Below are 18,131 nucleotides of genomic sequence, written 5' to 3'. Positions count from 1 at the left end.
TTGCCGCAGCGAGGGGAATAAGTCCTCCCACTCTGAAGGAGCACCTGGTGGAGTAGCACCTGGGTGGAGCAGCACCTGGGTGGAGCAGCACCTAGGTCAAGCACCACAGAGTCCACCACAGGGCCCCTGATTGCATCAGGTGGGGCTGTGTAGAGGAGACGCAGAGGCAGATCTCTAGATAGCAATGCTCACAGCCTTTCAGTCAGTGCAAAATAGGGGACAAGTAGGGAGAGACCTCTAAGGTTCAGACTCCACCGAGTCCAGAGTATGTATATAACCTATTACTGCCCGGTGTGGTACTCAGAGAGGGAAAAATACAAAAATATCTTCCCTTTTGGAGCAGAGGGACCAACTGTGAAATTGCCGTTTTTCCCCTAGTCTTATGCTCACCCCTTAACAGTGTCTGATTTCTGCAGCAATGACCCCAGCTTCCCAGGTCTGAACATGCCCGGCTGAGCCTTGAAACAAATCATCTCAAAACTAAAAACTGCACAATGAAGCTGTCATGAACTGCTGCAGGGGAGCTCACCCCAGAGGCGGGCCAGACGAATCACTGTTGTCCTTTCAGAGAGCCGCTTTGGCTTCCCCAGGTCCCCTCAGAGGGAATAGCACCAAGGAGAAGGAAGAGGCGCACCCAGACCCCAGTCACAAGACAGGCTGAATTGTTTGAGCTGGACTATTTCTACGTGGCAAAAATGCTGGCCAGTAGCAATGAGTTCACGTCCCCAGATTTTCCCTGCTTTCTCTCTGGCTCAAGATGAGCTGGATACAATGCAGGTGAAAAAATGGGATACCAAGGATGGCCACACCATATGTGATAAGTGACAAAATCGACATCTCTGCCTCGGGAGGTGGTGATTTCCCTGTTACTGGGTGAGTCTAAGAGTGTATTGAATGACCACTTGGCAGGGATATTACCAACAGGATTCAAACACCAAACTAGACAGCCCTATGAGATACCTCCCAAAGATGATTCTGGCTTCATCATAAAACCAAAAGTGATGTTACTCATATGAATAGTGATTTTTTAAAAAATAATGATAAGATTATATTACCATCTCATCACACTTAATTTTCAGCGTTTTGTTTACATGTTCTCATTTATAAGGTAGTTACTTAAATTGCAAGTAACAATAGACTCAAATTGGCTTAACCAGGAACAAAGAAAGTTATTTTGATTGTGTAACTGGAAGTGTAGAGGTAGAGCAAGCTTTACGGTCGATTCAATCCATGGTCTCCACTCCATTTCCCAGCTCTTCTCTCGTCCCTGTCACCTTTGTGTATCAGCTTCATCCTCTGGAAGTAAGATAGCTGCAGGGTTTCTAGGCTTTTGTTCAAACAATAACTCCAGGAAAAGAGAGTGTAGCTTTTAAAAACTCTGTAGGAACAAAGAAAAATGTTCCCAGAAGTCCCCAGCAAATCTCTCCCTGTTTTTCATTGGCCCCAAAGTGTCACCTGCTCTTTCCCGAACCCCTCAGTCCCCTCATCGGAAGAACCTATGGCTAGCTTCCTCCACCCCCAGGCCTTTGGGCTGCACCCGGGAGTAGAAGATACCTCCTACACAGGATCACTCCCGTTTTGCAGATGAGGAAACTGAAATTCAAAGAGGTAAAATGATTTGCCCAGCTTCATTTTTCTAGTAAGTGGTAGACTCAAGGCCAGAAGCCAGGTCTTCCAACTTAGTTTAGTATTTTTGTTTGTTTTGTTTTTCTCATTATTCCACATGTCTTTTAGGTCTTTGAATCCAATGGTTGGGAAACATCCCAACAATCATTTCATCCAACTCTCAATCTAGGATTTTCCATTTTATCTTAAAGCTCTTCTCTAGATAAGGTATAATTATGTACATTCTCAGTAATAATTCGCTAGTGTGTCGTATGACATGATACAAGGATATATAAGCGCAATGATTTTCCAAACATTGGACAGTCATAATGGGAAAAAACATACTTGTCTTTATTTTTAATCTCTACTTGGGACCAGTCTCATAGTGGTAATAAATTAAAAGCAGTAATAGCATTTTTGCTGCTATTATTCTAAAGGATTTATATGAAACCTATTTTCTAACCTAACAGTTTTGTTAGTAGGCCAATTTTTAAAGCAAGAGAAGAACTATTTTATCTTGGAGATGCTGATGAAGCAACTTTAGCCCACAATCACAAGCATAATGGAAAAATCAATTGTAATTATTTGTGAAGTGTGTCATTCTCCGATTGACTAATACGTCTATGAGCAAAACGGAAAACTGGCACCTCTCAACTATCGTTTATCACTATCCCTCCACAACTATCCCTCAAGCTGTTGTTTATAGCTGTCCTTCTACTCCTGGGTTACACACATTCACTGCACAGAGGAAAGGAAGGAGCTAGAATCTGCAGACTGAAGGAGAGAAGCTGGATCCCTGGTGAGTCAGCGTGCTCACTCTGTCCTGTCTGGGTCAGTTCAGCTTGACACTCTGTCGTGGAGCCTGGGATTTTGCTGCACTCTTTGGCAGGAGTTTTACAACCATCACAACTTTGTCTATCCTTTGGTTCATCAGCACAGTCTGATAAGCCTAAAGGAAAAAAGCCACAAGCTTTCAAATCAGGAATCACCCAACTGCCAAAACCTGTTGGCCTGGAGAAAGCCGAAAAGTGATGGAGTCACTGGTGATACAAAGGACCCTGTTTGTCCGAGAGATTACAATGCCACAAAAGGATGTCATCAAGCCAGGTCTTCTGAGCAGAGTGAGGAGCACAAATGTGTCCACTTCACTGTGCTCCTGACAGGTTTTTAACCCTAACATTGAGGGCAATCACTTAGGGCCAGTTCTATGTCTGAAGGAAAGGATATTTTTGCCTTTTGTTTACTGGTTGAGCCCGATTTATTTTTCTTTCTTCACTACAACTGAGAAAATCAAGGAGTGGTTAGTGAGATTTCAGTGTCCTTAAAAAAACTGCTGGAGGTGAGACCAGACGAGCTAGATGATACCCAACTACCATTACCAACTGTTCAGATCAAGGACAGAATACATGGACCCTGATAGATTGGGAGAAAAATGAAGAACAGAGCTCAGATTCTTAAAAAGTCCAGACTCACCGGACCAGTTGAGAATGGAGGATTCCCTGAGACTATCACCCTGAGATACTCTTTAAACCTCGAGCCAAAACTATCCCCTGAGGTCACGTTTTAGTGAAATAACAGATTGGCACACAAAATATATTACCCTTGAGCACATTGCTCCATTAAAAACCATCGATATGAGACCAAAAGGTCAATAATTACTCTAAAGCAAAGATAAGAATATAAGGGGGCAGGGAAACTAGAGTACTGGAAATGGAACAACCAAAATGTAACTAAACAGAATTTTGACACCTTGTGAAAAATATAACTAATGTCACTGATCAATTTGTGTAGGTATTGTCAAATGGGAATGTAATTTGCTGTGTAAACTGTCACCGAGAAAACAATAAAATATTATTTAAAAAAAACATAGTTGCTTCCCAGGCTTGGGGAAACACCTGACCTTTCTGACTGACCCATGCGTGCTCTTCCAGGTTGCTGAGCGGCTGATGACAATCGCCTACGAAAGTGGAGTCAATCTCTTTGATACTGCCGAGGTCTATGCAGCTGGAAAGTAAGTTGGTACCTGTTTGGATCCCTCAGTGGCATTTGAGGAACCAAGGAAATCTTCCCAGACCACTTCCAACGTGTTGATGAGAGGGTCTGCCCTCCCCACTCAGTGGGTGGCTTGGCTCTTCCTCCTTCCCTCTGCCACCCTCACTGGAGTTGGGGGGAATTGACTGTCTCTGAGCCTCTCTTCCTGCTTTTCGTCTCTGTATGAAGAATGGGTTGGAGGAAGGTAGAGCCAGAAGCAATTGTCATGGTCTGCGTGGGAGGCAGATGTGGCTGGGGTCAGAGTGGAGGCTGTGGTCAGAGCAGTGGCTGTGGAGATGGATAAATGTTAGTTGAATATACAAGTGAGCAAATGAGCAGATTCCAGTATGGTCATTCAAAGGCTAGTCGCATTATTTCATAACCGCATCTCAGAGTTCCTCAAGTCCCGAGTGAAATTGGGACATCCTGTCTGCAGTGAAGTAGGGACTCCTTTTCGTGTCTGTAGGCATATCCCTACACCTAGCGATACAGGTAGAGCAGAGATTAAAGAAGCCATCTCCAAAGATGCCCAGGAATCCAACACCTTTTATAAAAAGGAGTTTCAGACCACACTCTCAGGAGACAGAGGGCTGCAGAAGGCTCCGCTTCTTTTACTTGAGATGGCACATCTAGATGTAACCTTCCAATGGACCCAGGAGCAGGTTTGGGGCTCAAGGACAGGGCTCGTTAAAGCAGAGCACATGGATGAGGTACCCTCAGGGCCCAACCTCAAGGTCCATCCTCCCCCTCACAAGTCCTGGCACAACAAGCGCATTTCAGAAGAGAGCAGGGGGCTCTCTGACCTCCTACCTGGATGGATGCACGGCTCCCAGATCCTAAGGAAAGTTAACAGCTGGACAGCTGTTCTAGCAGGTCTACAATTTCCAAACAGGACTGTGGAGCATAACCACCTGCAGGTGAGAATTACCACCAAAATGTTAGACTTGCTAAGTCGGGCGCATCATTGCCCCATCCCGGGTTTCCTCCTTTTCAAGGGCAGGCCTATTTTTAAGAACTGTCAAGGAGCTTCAGAAACCCTGGTGGCATAGTGGTTAAGCATTTGGCTGCTAAACAAAAGGTTGGCAGTTTGAATCCACCAGGTGCTCCTTGCAAACCCTGTAGGGCAGGTCTATTCTGTTCTATAGGGTCACTATGAGTCAGAATTGACTATAGGGTCACTATGAGTCAGAATTGACTTGATGGTAATGGGTTTGGTTTTGGGTTTGGATCAAGGAGCTTCAGGGTCCACATCCCTGATTTTTCTTATTGGGTCCAAGGGGAGAAAATAAAATTTCTAAGGCCTCGCTCCTTCCACATCCTACACTTTCTTAGTGTTTTCTTCTTTTGTTGAACCCTGCTTAGCGCCAGAGGGGTAGAAGGTTAAAAGGGGCAGAACGATTAACAAGTCTGCCATTTAGAGCCTAGCTGTATTCCCGTTGTGAAGAATAATCAGTTCTGATTAACTATTGATTGATTGCCAGTGGGTAGCTGAGACAGGTTTCCACTGTGAAATGCAAGGTTGCAAAATACAACATCAGAGAGACAGCAGGAAAAAATAAAAACTCGTGTAACATTCAGCGCATGTCTTTTGGGAGCATGCTCCGTGGCTAAGCCATGTCCTGGTTTATTGCCAGGCTGCACACTCTAACAGAGGGCATCGTAGTTCAGTGGCAGAATTCGCACCTTCCATTTGGGATTGCTGGTTCAACTCCCAGCCAGTGCACCTGAAGCACAGCCACCACCCATCTGAAAATGGAGGCCTGCATGTTGCTATGACACTGAACAGGTTTCAGTGGAGCTTCCAGACTAAGGCAGACTAAAACCCTATGGATCACTAAGGTTGGATCACAACAGTCCAATCCTATTGTGCATGGGGTCTCCATGAGTCAGGGGCTAACCTGACAACCGCTAACATCAGCTTACTCTAACAAAGGCAGAGCTTTCAGTTAAGACGAATAGCGATTAGTGATGACTCTCATCTATAAAACCCTGATGGACAAAAGTGCTAACTCAATTGACCCTCTCTGAGAGTTCAGTTGCTTCTCACAAAGTTGAGAATTGTCCTGGTCTATGTGGGAGGCAGACGAGGTGGGGGCCAGAGTGACGGCTATGGAGATGGATAAATGTTAGTTGAATACACGATTGAGCAAATGAGGAGATTCCAGTATGGTCATTCAAAGGCTAGTCACATTATTTCATAACCACATCTCAGAGCTCCTCAAGCCTTGAGTGAAATTGGGACGTTCTCTCTGCATCTCTTACTTGGACAGATGGGGAAGGAAGTTCTAGTCCCTTCAAGCTCCCATCCATCACGCCACAGCTAGGGGAGGTGGAAGGGGGCAAGACAGCAGAGATGACTCCAGTACAGCTCTCATGACCCAGCCTCCTGGGCAGGAAGGGTACTTCTCTGTCTCCTTTTGTCTTGCTCCTACAACAAAGTTTCTGAGACAAAGTTTGTCACAGGAACCCAGGACTTTTCTCTAGATGTGGGCCACTGTGTCTGCAGCCCTGGCCTCTGGGACACTTAAACCCACAGAGCCCCGGGGAGTCACGATTTTCTATCTAAACAGTGTGTGGTCTCATTGCCCTGCCTGGTCACAATTGGAGACCACAGCAGTTAGAAGGAAAACCTGGACTCCCATTGGATATCACCAAGCCGGACATTTATATGTGAGCTCAGGTGGTTCAAAAACACTGAGCTGCCAAATGAGTCCACTGTTTCTTAGTATCAGGCCTGTAGGCAGTCTCCTGCCAGTGTGTCAGGATTTGGCAGGTGTTTCTGGAATGCTCCAGAGCAGGATTCTGTAGGCACAAGCAGAAACAGCGGAAGCCCTGCTACCAGCTGAGAGCAGCTTCTATTTTCAGGATACGTAGGCACTGAGGGTTCAGACAAGGAGTGGCTCGGGCTTATAGGGTTGACCCTGGCTTTCCCGGGACGCTGCATCCTAAGACGTTCTCTGTTTCCCCCTCCAGGGCTGAGGTGATCCTGGGGAGCATCATCAAGAAGAAAGGCTGGAGGTACCCGTGTTCCCCTTAACAACTTGTTTGCCTAGAAAGAGTGTTGCTGTTTTCCACCAGGGCAGGGGACATAAACTCATATGGCACCTGACCAAAAGGGTGTCACCAAAAAAAAAAAAAAGTCAACTCTTGGTAAAGAAATGATTTACAATGGTTTGAAATACATGTCAGCGAGTTCATTATTTGTGCTTTGAAAATTATTGGCTAGTCATTGCTCACAGTGAATTATGTGGGGTTGAGCAGAGAAGGAAGGAATGTTCCTGAGATATCTGTGCATAAAGTGAAGTGACGTTTTTCAGGGCTTCCAACTGCCATTTGTGGTAATTTGGTGAAGGAAGCAAGCTGACAGGAAGCTGATTACACATTCGTATTTGTGTTCACTGCTTATCTTATTAACAACTCTGGATGCAAAGAAATGATGAAGTGGGAAGCCCTGGGGAAACACACCCCATTGCTTTCTTATCTGAACACAGCTCAATTAGCCAGTGCCTCTCCTGTGTGCTCAGGGAGGGCCTTATCTGGGCATCTGCCACCCTAGAGCACTGCCTGGAAAAATAAGAGGGATTGTGCTTGTGGGTCTCCACCCATCACCTTCTCTAGCCAAAGCCAGTGGCAATGAGAAATGCTGTAGTGCCTGTGTGGGGACAGGCCACACCCCTCCACTGCACTGTCTGGGTCAGCCACAACAACCACTTCTTCCACCATTAAGTAGCCAATTAGGCAAAGCTTAGCAAAGTCCGTTGGACCAGCTTGGGGACCTCCACTGCTCTTGCACGGCTGCTGATGGCCACATAAATACCACAACTATGGCATTAGTGAGGACTACCTTCAAGGCGCTCTGTGCCTATGCATACAGTCTCAGCATGTGTTTTTTTAATTCGGTCTAGGAAGCACGGGCATTTTCAAAGAGTACAGCTCCAGGCGGGTTTTACAACGCCTTTACAGGCTTTACTTAAGCTCCCTTTGGGAGGCGAAACTAGGAGGGCCAGAGTTCCATGCGTTATCGTGGCTGCTGACTCCTCCCTCTGAGAGAAACCTTTGGTAGGAATTCAAGGCCTTGCAGAAATGGAGAACTAGACATTTATGGAGATATGAACAAATAAGGGTTGGTGGTCTACTTCCTCCCTCTCCATTCCCTGCCACCTCCACAAGAAGAGGCTGTAAGGGTTTTAAGAGAAAAGTGTATTCAACCTTAAATGTGGGAAAATATTCACGTCCCCACCTGGTCGTCCACCTTGCGGAATTACCTCCCCACCAGCATGTTTGTCCAGCCATCACTGCCAGAATCATGACGTGGAGGTTAAGTCCACGAATAGCATAGTGAAGTCTGCATCAGGGTGTAGGCTGCCACAGTATACTAGGTCTCCTTGCCTCCACACTCAGAGGATTTCATTATCACTCAACACAGTCGTGGAAACCCTGGTAGTGCAGTGGTAAGAGCTATGGCTGCTAACCAAAAGGCTGACAGTTTAAATCTACCAGGTGCTCCTTGGAAACTCAGTGGGGCAGTTCTACTCTGTCCTGTAGGGTCACTGTGAGTTGGAATCTACTCAATGGCAACAGGTAAAATGGATGTCACTGTTCATGAGGTTTTGTGTCGATAAAGTGAGGTAAGGGGTGCAAGAGTGTTTTGAAGGTTGTGAGACATCAATACAAAAAGTTCATATTTTCCTCTACTCCCTCTGAAGAGTTACTTTGAGAACCTCCATGTGGGTCAGTGATATCACACCATGTTCCTGTCTACCGTTGCTATTTGAACATAAATGTTAGTGTGCACACCCATATACACCAAACGTTTTACAGAAAGCCTAACTTTGAAAAACTAAGTCTATGGCGTTTGGATGGAATCACAACATTGGCAGGCCCGACCGCTCTGAATAGTCAAGAGGGCTACATTCGATTTTTATAACATTCCATCCAACCTTTCATGGAAGCTCTGAAAATGTTTGCTAAAGGAGACCTGGCTTTCCTGTGGTAGATCGCTGTTATAATAGGTACCATGAGGTTGATGAATGAACCTGGAAAATACATCAGCCCTTTTGGGGTGTGTAATCTCCAGTTGCATGTATTGGTAGGCCTTCCATTACAGTGATTCAAATTACTTTTTGGGGAATTAATCTCAGTGGGATGGGGTTGCTGACATTTTCTATGAACTTTTCTTGTTGCAGCCAAATTGTCAGAATTGTCACAGTGGTCATTCCCCATTGGTTGTCATTAATCATGCTAGGCTTTTATACCTCAGTATCTCTAGACATTTACGCTACGGCTGATGAAGTTATAAATGCCTTATTTGAATACTCCTGAAGTTTTTTTTAACCTCCGAATAGCAAATAATTTTTTTCTAGATCAGTTCAGTTGAATTACATATCTAGAGAAACTAAATTGCACTGAGCTTTACCTCCTAATTTTAAATTATATGCTTGTCTTTCTCAAGATATATTTCTTATTCCTCAATCATAAGGCTACGTTGCCTTTCCTGACTTTGGGTGTGGATCTGAGAAGGATATAAGTGTGCTGACAAGATTTCCACATCTCATTCCCCTGGGAGTCAACTGGTAGAAACTTGAGTTAAGACTTTTAGGGCTGTTTTCCTAAAATGACATTTCCATTTAAGAAGACACTCAAAGAAATTTCATTCCTGTTTATTCTCAGTCTTGTTGACTATTATAACTTACTTCATCATCAGTATTACCATGAATCAGTTCCTGCCCGTGAATACCTTTGTTGGAAGAGGTGATAACGCAGAGCTCCTGGGATCCTTAGGGCTGTGGGTGGTACACATCATTTGCACTTGGCTACTAACCTAAAGGTTGATGGTTCAAACCCACCCACTGGTACCATGGAAGAAAGGCCTGGTGATCTGCTCCCATAAAGATTACAGCCAAGAAAACCCTATGGAGCAGTTCTGCTCTGTAACATTTGGGGTCGCCGCGAGTTGGAATTGACTGCGCAGCAAAAGGTTTGGTTTTTTTCACTAGGGTTCACGCCCCTTGATGGAGGGGGGACTTACTCCCAGGAAAATCTCACAGTCAGCACGATCATCGTTACACCAGACGCTAAATAAGTGTTCCCCATTGCCGTCAAGTTGATTCCAACTCATAGCGACCCTCTAGGACAGAGTAGAACAGCTCCGTAGGGTTTCCAAGGAGTGGCTGGTGGATTTGAACTGCCGACCTTTTGGTTAATAGCGGAGCTCTTAACCACTGTGCCGTCAGGGCTCCAAATAAGTGTTACTGCTGGCTATCTGGGCTACTAAAGCAATCCATCCTCCAGGTCCTTTCACTTGTCATTCTCCTTGACTGTTCCTGCCCTTCCGTACTCACCTACCACCCACCTTCACCTTGTACCACCTATTCACCCACCCCCTGACACAGCCCTTCCCTCCTCTAGCCTCTCCAGCCAAGATCACGTCCCTTCAACCCCTTCCTCGAGAACCAGACTTCAATTCCCCACTGATCGATTCCCGTTGTCTTTACATTTCAGTGACATGCGTTGACAATTTTATCTCTTCATCTGCTTTTTTAGAATGTGAGGTACAATAATGAATTGTTTCTGGTGCTATAATAATAATATAATTCAGTGGGATAGTCTGTAATTCATTTAATATTTCTCTGTGTTTGTGTTTGTCTGTTTAACATACAGGAGGTCCAGCCTGGTCATAACAACCAAACTCTACTGGGGCGGAAAGTAAGTTATATACCTTTTGTCTCACCACTTGACAGGAAACAGCTAGTCATTCGTGATTTAGGCAACCATCTTACATCTAACTTACTAAATTAATTTGGCTTGGAGAAAAGGTTTTTGGTTTTGATTGTTTTTTTCTCATGTGAAGGAAATAGCAACTGGGCTAGGATTCAATTTTAGCAAGTTGTCCCCCAAAGAAATTTAGTGCAAAGCTTGTGGTCACTGGTTACTAAGTGATTCGTGGAGATTTTTTAGTCCAACCTCACACTTAGTCCTGTTTCCAAAATAGAGTTCAGATTTCAGGAAAAGAAAATAAGCACAAGGCATCACAGAAGAAAAGCTACTCATATCTATCAAAACTCAGAGATTTCTGAGGAACGCAAACGTGAAAATGTCTTGTATAGCCCCTCGTGCAGGTCTCTGATGGTTTCAGCAGAGGGCTCCGAGAGTAGTGATCATAAGGACCATCTCATGTGGAGAATAACATGAAGCTACCTGCTTGGCTCTCTGTCGGGCCAAATGAAAGAGAAGTCCTCGCTCTGCGGTGGGGATGCAGAACGAATTTCACAAGATGGATTGGCTTCTGGTGGGCCTGCTAGTGTTTGACCTGGTAGTTAAATTATTCAGCAGGACTTCGAAGTCTGGCCTTTTTAACAAGTGTGTAAGACAACACCAAGCTATTTCCCATATACCAGAGTGGTTGTTGGCACTGCGCTTTTCATGGCATTGTCAAAGAATGTTGGCGTCTCAGCAAGAGCCTTATTTGCCTCCCTATAATTGATGGAGAAGAGTTAAGAAAATACAGGGGGCGGGGCAGATTCTGCTTTAGGAGCCTTCTAATCAAAAGGTATGTGTGTATACACATACCGGAGCCCTGGTGGCGCGCAGTGGGGAAGCACTCAGCTGCTAACTGAAAGGTTAGCCAGTGGCCGCTCCATGGAAGGAAGATGGGGCAGTCGGCTTGCGTAAAGATTACAGGCGTGGAAACCCTGTGGGGCATTTCTCTCCTGTCCTATAGGGTCACTACGAGTTGAAATCAACTCACCGCCAATGGGTTTGGTTTTGGTGTATACACACACACACACACTTTTTTACTGTTTCTAGCCTGTTTATGATCAATACGAAGACAGGATGATGGAATTTAAATTTTGATTCCTGCAGTAGTCTGTAGAAAAACAAAGCAACGTAGTGATGTGGATTCGCATTGCGCTTTGGTTTCGTGGAGCCTTCCTTGTCTTGTGCAGTGGTACTCAAAACCTTGCTTATAGCTTAAAAATACACAGGAAATAACGATGTCTGCAAGAAGTGTTATATAGTAAAGCGCTACATGCAATATTATTTATTATATTTATAAAAAGATAAAATTATCAAAGGTGAATGGTAAATGACTACATTTTACAAAAAAGGCTGTCGAAGGTATTGATGCTGGAGAAACATTTCATCAATACTTTAAAATTCATGAACCATATTTCTTTCTAACTGGTCAGAGCCATTTCAGAATTGAGAATTGTCTGGGCAGGCAAAGTCCTCGTGAAGGATTTGTCTTCTAGGAAACTAATTTATGGAAGACTTGATTCATCTCATTTTGAAGAAAAGCAGTTCTAAAAATTTCTTTTGAAGGTCAAAACACAGTTTCGGATCTGCTTCCTTTCTCAGAAAAGCTAGTGATATCGCCAGCCTGGTAACCTTATAGCAAGCTCACAAAATGATCTCAAGGTTGTTTATTTTTTGTTTTGTTATTTTTGCTCAGGATTGGTTAAGGCCAAGCTGAGAAGATTGAGCCAGGTGTCAAATTGCACATAGCCGAGTAGTTATTAACGTAAGCCTGGTGCTGAGGGATGAGGGTGGCATGGTGACAGTCCATGGTTAATCCATCTCCTGGGGTCTCCCAAGAAAAGAGGCTGAGTGTGCGGCCTACAAGCCCTCTCTCCTCAGCCTCCAGAGGTGCAGAATTTGCCAAGAACAGGGTATAAAATCAGCAATTCTGTCCAAGTAAGAGCTATTATTCTTCTGTACCTTTGGAACAGAGATTTATTAAAAGAAAAAAAAAGTACACCCCCGCCGAAAGTCATTTGCTGCTTTTTTTCTTGGCAGAGCTGAAACAGAAAGAGGGCTGTCAAGAAAGCATATTATTGAAGGTGGGTACTGCTGCTTACAGTTTATTTTCATTCATTGGCTGCTGATTCAAGAAAGGCTTCAACTAAATAGATTCAAAGCACATCGGAAGGGGAAGAAAAACGCTATATAAGAAGAATCACAGTTGCCCGAGTTTCTTCCTGGGGTTGAGTGCGGGGAGTGGGTTGTAGGGGTATAGAGGGGAGAATGGGAATTCAAAAGAGGGGCTAAATGGCCTAGAACTCTTCTCATTTGCCACTACTGCTGACATCAATAAGGCATTATTATAAGACTGGGTTTATTAAAAAACCTTATTGAGAAGTAAGTTTCAAACTACAAAAGCTCATCTACTTAGTATACAGTCATTGGTTAAGTAATAGCTACAGACTTGTGCAACATCACCATAATCTAATTTTAAAAGGTTTTCATCACCCCAAAAGGAAACCGTTTTCATGGTTCTTATTAGTGCAGCAGCTAGTCCTCGCTCCATGGCCAAGGACACTCTCTATCAAGTAAGTGACACTTTGAGGTTGTCACCATCAATCCCAGGCTGTAGAACCAGAGGAAGCTCCCAGACTCCTTACCCAGACAGAATCTCATCTCAGGCCTTAGTTTTCCATTTGACACGATGAAGCCAAGCCCAAGCTGCCTCTCCAAACGGTTACCATTTCTGTACTCAGCAGGTACACCGTAACTCGTGTCCTACACCACTGAGTTGATCAGTGAGAAGCAACCCAAGTCTGCCGGTACCGTGAAGTGAATGGACAGGGCAGCTGTGTGCTGCCTCGAAAGTTCATGTTTTTCTCTTCTCTCTTTTTAAAAATCTAATTGATTAGAAGAGAGAGAGATTCAGAAAATGGTTCATGCTGGCAATCACCAAAGAAACACGAAATTGAAGACAAAAAGTGAAGAAGATCTGCTACTATGCTTTTCACGAATTGCCATTATTTTAACATTTACCAGCGTGTGTGCGTAATTTCAGGATTCTCTCTCTCTTTTTTGAGTCAGTTTTCTGTAGGCCTCATACAACTTAATGGAGATATCTTAAATTCCTTCTCTTTTTAAATCAGTCAGGAATTTTCTTAGAAACTAATCTCTCAGGATAAATAAACCTGTTCCGCTGAAATGCGAGCTGACCCAGATTCGAACTTTAACACAAAATTTCAAACTTTTGAGATTGCAAATTGAGATCATTTATTCTTAGGTTGTTGTTATTATCATCACTACTATTACTATTTTGCAATTCCACCATTTCAGCCAAAGACAAGAGTTCAGGACTGCTAGGTGGTCAGCCCAAAGGCAGGCTGAAATTACTTAGCAGTTATGAAAATTTTACAGAAAAGCAAGAACATAAGATTTCTAGACCCAAAATAAAGTTTGGAGAGGTTTATGAAGTGTTATCCTCGGATTTCGGTGGACTCGTGCTGACATAGAGGCGACCTTGTCCAGCATTGGAGATTTGTGTGCACATTAAATTTGAGAAGCATTGTTAGAAGGTCAAACAGAAGTCCGATTCATGTAGCATTCAGGCCACTTGTGTGCTTGCTGACCTTGGCCACCTGAGTTAGCTTATATAGTATAAAATGAGCTTGACTTGTGCATAGTATATACATATATAGTTAATTCATATGAAAGGCCTTTTCAATGAATCTAACATCCTTAATTTAAGTCCAGCTAGATAGAACATTCTTAGATTCACAAGCTGGGGAAGGAAATTTCACTAATAGGTTTATTACTTCCATTTAGAATCCCAAGGTCCTTCCCAGCTCTAAAATTCTATTTATCCATTCAACCACCCCACAAACATTTATCAAGCCCCAATTATGCTACTGTTGGGATATAGTGGGTCAGATTCTCTAACGCCTAACATAAAGGACTAGAAATACTTTGACAAGTCAAATTGTACAAATAAATAAATCGTTTGTGTGTTTTTACAGTCCAAAGCTGTGTCTAAGTCTTCATTTGCCTTTTAGGTAAACAACAGCTTTGTTACGTGATTCCAAACACAAACCCACTGTCATTGTTTTAGGAAATAATTAGAGAAAGCTCTGCTGGAAACTCTTTAATGAATTGCAAATGTTAAGCCCTATTATCTAAATTAAAAAAAAAAAGATAATTTATGATTTTTCAATTAAAGAATAATTAAAAAAAAAAAAAGTCTTCATCACAGAATTTCTTTCCAGAGGACCAGGTTCACCCATCCAGGATAACCATGTTTCGCAAAGGGAGGCACAGCCATAGGTGTTATTCTAATACAGCACAGGCTTTATAAAAAGAAACACGTGTCTTAATCTGTGACTGAGAAGATCTCCTGAAAAGAAGCTGGAAAATTGTATAGGAAAACAGTGCACGTTGTTAAGGCAGCGTTTCTTTCAAGCTAGATATGAAAGCAAGTCTGCAGTAGGTGTGAAGGATGACAAGGCAGCGTATTTCCATAGAACCCTTTGTAGAATCTTCGAGCTACTCATTTCCTTGTTTCTCCACAGCTGAACCAGCAACACTGGACAGCTGATCCACCACCAGCCACGCCAATCAGCCGGGGTGTCTGGAATAAGCTTATTTCTTTAGCGTCCTAGGAAACAGGCTTAAGTTGGACTAATGTTCACTTTCTATGAGTCGCAACTGACTCAAGATGGCAACGTGTTTGGTTTTGGGTTTTGTTCAACTTCAAAACCTAAAAGGAAAACGAACTTAGATTTCTCTGAGTCGGGATCAACTTGACGGCAACAGGTTTGTGTTTTGGTTTTATACTCACCTGAAAGCTCTTTCCTTTAATTTGATAACATCGAGGAATTTCTAGTAAACTTCTAAAGATCTCCTCGAGGGCAGGGAGCATTTCTCCCACCTCCCCTGTGTTCACCTCTCGCGAGTGCCAAGGGACAGGCTAAGGCCAAGAGTGCCTTCAGCAAGTGTGAGCCGCTGCCCGGAAGCACTCACCTCCTCAGGTTTTGATTAGCTGTCCGCGGCTCTTGTACAGTCAAGGTTAATGCGTTGTTGCATGTCTGCTTAAAACAATACCTGGCCCTGAGCCAGTGCTCAACAAGCATTTCCTAAATGGAGATAGAATGTAACTGTTTATTGGAGATAAATCTTAGATGGCTCTCTCAAAGAAACCTTTGTTGAGCATGCTGTTATATTGCTATGATTTAGCTATTTCTACCTGATTTTTTTTACCTGATTAAAGAATCCAAAGAGGAAAAAATACAACTACCTGATTTAGTTTGCAGTTGAATGAGGAATTAAAGTAGAAAGATCACCTAGCCCATTCCTTCTTGGACAGATGAAGAAACTGAGGCCCAGGGAGGTTAAGAACCTTTCCCTGGGTCATGCAGGCCAGCCCAGATTTGAACCCTGTATCCCAGACCCTATACCTCACCTGCACACAGACCTGTCCTCTGAATGCCAGACTGGTCCATCTAGCCGCAAGGGCTCCATGCAGCTGACTGACGAGCTGCTCAAACTAATCACAGCCCAAAGGGAGCTTTTTACAGCCTTGCTGCCACCACCAATCTGCTCTTGCCTTCCTTCCCCATTCAAGTAGGAGTCCCCTCATTTTCAGGCCAAAGTCTAAGAGACATCCTTTATTTCTGTCCCCCAAACACCCTATATCAAGTACACCAGCAATTCCTCTTATCTCTACTTGCACAACTTTTCCTAAATGTGAACACTTCTAACCAACTTAAACCCACTGCCTTTGAGTCAGTTCCAACTCATAGCGACTCCTTAGGGTTTCCACGGCTGTAAATCTCTATGGAAGCAGACTGCTACATCTTTTTACCGCAGAGCCGCTGGTGGTTTTGAACCACCGACCTTTCGGTTAGCAGTCGATCTCTTTACCAACTTAGTAGAAGCTTATTCTGCTGTGGTAGTCTTACCCCATAAGTCATTCTCCATATAGCAGAGTGGATCGGTTCAAACTGGAAGTCTGATATCCTTTCCTTGCTTAACCTCCCCCCACCATGTTTTTCCATCTCATGTATAATAAAACCTAAAATCAGTACCATGGATTACAATACCTTATATGATCGAGACTTCCAAAGTGGGCAGCGCCTCTTAAGTGCACAGTTTCCATTTACTCAACTTCAAAGCCAAGAGACCAGGTGAGTCACTGGCCTCATACAACACCTCATGTCTCATACTCTCACATGAATACACTAGAATCTCTGAATACCAAGGAAGAACACTTTCCAGAGAAAGAATTGAGAAATGAGGGAAGACTAAATACAACAAGGCTGGCCTTTACATCAAGCCCATGGCACTGCATGAGGGTGCACGGTATCATCTTGAACAATGAATCTATGCCAATAAATATTCCCAACATGCTCCATGGGGATGAAGGTCGTGTCCTTACATCTCTACATCCCAGCAAAGTTTCAGAATGAAATCAGGACTCAATACATGCTTGTTGCTTGAAAGAGTAAATGACTTAAGTCACGACCAGTGTCTTAGTCACCTAGTACTGCTGTAATAGAAATACCACAGGTGGATGGCTTCAACAAACAGAAGTTTATTCTCTCAGTCTAGGAGGCTAGAAGCCTGAATTCAGGGTGTCAGCTCCAGGGGAAGGCTGTCTCTCTCTGTTGGCTCTGGAGGAAGGTCGTTGTCATCAATCTTCTCCAGTCGAGGAGCTTCTCAGCGCAGGGATCCCAGGTCCAAAGGACCTACTATTCTCCTGGCTGTTGTTTCTTGGTGGTATGAGGTCCCCATGTCTCTCTGCTTGCTTCTCTCTTTTATATCTCAAGAGATTGGTTTACAACACAACCTAATCTTATAGATTGAGTTCTGCCTCATAACATAACTGCTGCTAATCCCATCTCATTAACATCATAGAGGTAGGATTTACAATACACAGGAAAATCACATCAGATGACAAAATGGTGGACAATCACACAATGCTGGGAATCATGGCCTCGCCGAGTTAACAGATATTTTGGGGGACACAATTCAAAGCATGACAACCAGTCTGTGAGATGCCAGTTCACACAGCATCACAACGGTACTGTGTTAGCCGTTGTGTTAGCTTCTTCTCCTCGTGACTCTCAGCCCACACTGAGCTGTTTGGAAGACACACGGTGGGATGGAGCCATCTTTAGAAAGGAGGACGCCTGGTTTCAGTGTCAGGTGTGGACCCACTATTGTTGTTTTTAGTTGCTGTAGATTCATGTCGAATTCATGGCGACCTTGTGTATAACAATGAAACGTTGCCAGGTCCCGCACCAGTGCACCAGAACTGTCATTGAATGCTTCCCTCCAAAACCAGAGTGTTCTTCAAAAATCTTTGGCGTTCAGTCTCTGGCACCTCTCACTCTGAATCTTTCTAGATGCGAATACCCCTGTTATAATTATCACAACATTTCTGTAGACCACTGTGCTGACAAAGTGCTCGACAACTGATTTCACTTGTTGTCTGGAGCAGTGACTCTGAAGGTGGTAGGTATTGTTATCCCTGCTGTAGATCAGACAACCGAGTCACAATCCAAAAGGCAAAATAAAATAACTCAAGTGGGATCCCACAGCATTTGGGGGTAGAGGTTTCCAACCTTTTATACCTTGTGAGGCCCCATTATTGGTTTCTTGGTGATCCTGTTCTTCCTGCCCTTACCTCCTCCTCACATTCAATTGCTTACAAAAAGTGGTTCATATCAGAGTGTTTTTAAGGTAAATTTAATTTCAAACTG

The 18,131-nt window shown here is 43.8% G+C and overlaps 1 protein-coding gene across 3 annotated transcripts in view; it reads left to right on the top strand.

Moving 5' to 3' along the window:
• The window catches only part of KCNAB1 (potassium voltage-gated channel subfamily A regulatory beta subunit 1), a 370,129-nt gene that overhangs the window by 287,956 nt on the left and 64,042 nt on the right, over positions 1–18,131 (top strand). For all 3 annotated transcript variants that reach the window (XM_049867540.1, XM_049867541.1, XM_049867542.1), the window contains 4 exons: positions 3,537–3,616; positions 6,610–6,654; positions 10,297–10,341; positions 12,433–12,476. In XM_049867540.1, coding sequence (XP_049723497.1) covers positions 3,537–3,616; positions 6,610–6,654; positions 10,297–10,341; positions 12,433–12,476 — 214 coding nt within the window. The remainder of the gene's footprint in view (positions 1–3,536; positions 3,617–6,609; positions 6,655–10,296; positions 10,342–12,432; positions 12,477–18,131) is intronic.

The sequence above is a fragment of the Elephas maximus genome, chromosome 23 (assembly GCF_024166365.1).
Source record: "Elephas maximus indicus isolate mEleMax1 chromosome 23, mEleMax1 primary haplotype, whole genome shotgun sequence".
In the NCBI taxonomy this organism is placed as follows: Eukaryota; Metazoa; Chordata; class Mammalia; order Proboscidea; family Elephantidae; genus Elephas; species Elephas maximus.
Note: the sequence above shows the minus strand (reverse complement) of the source record. Positions and strands in the feature narration are given on the sequence as shown.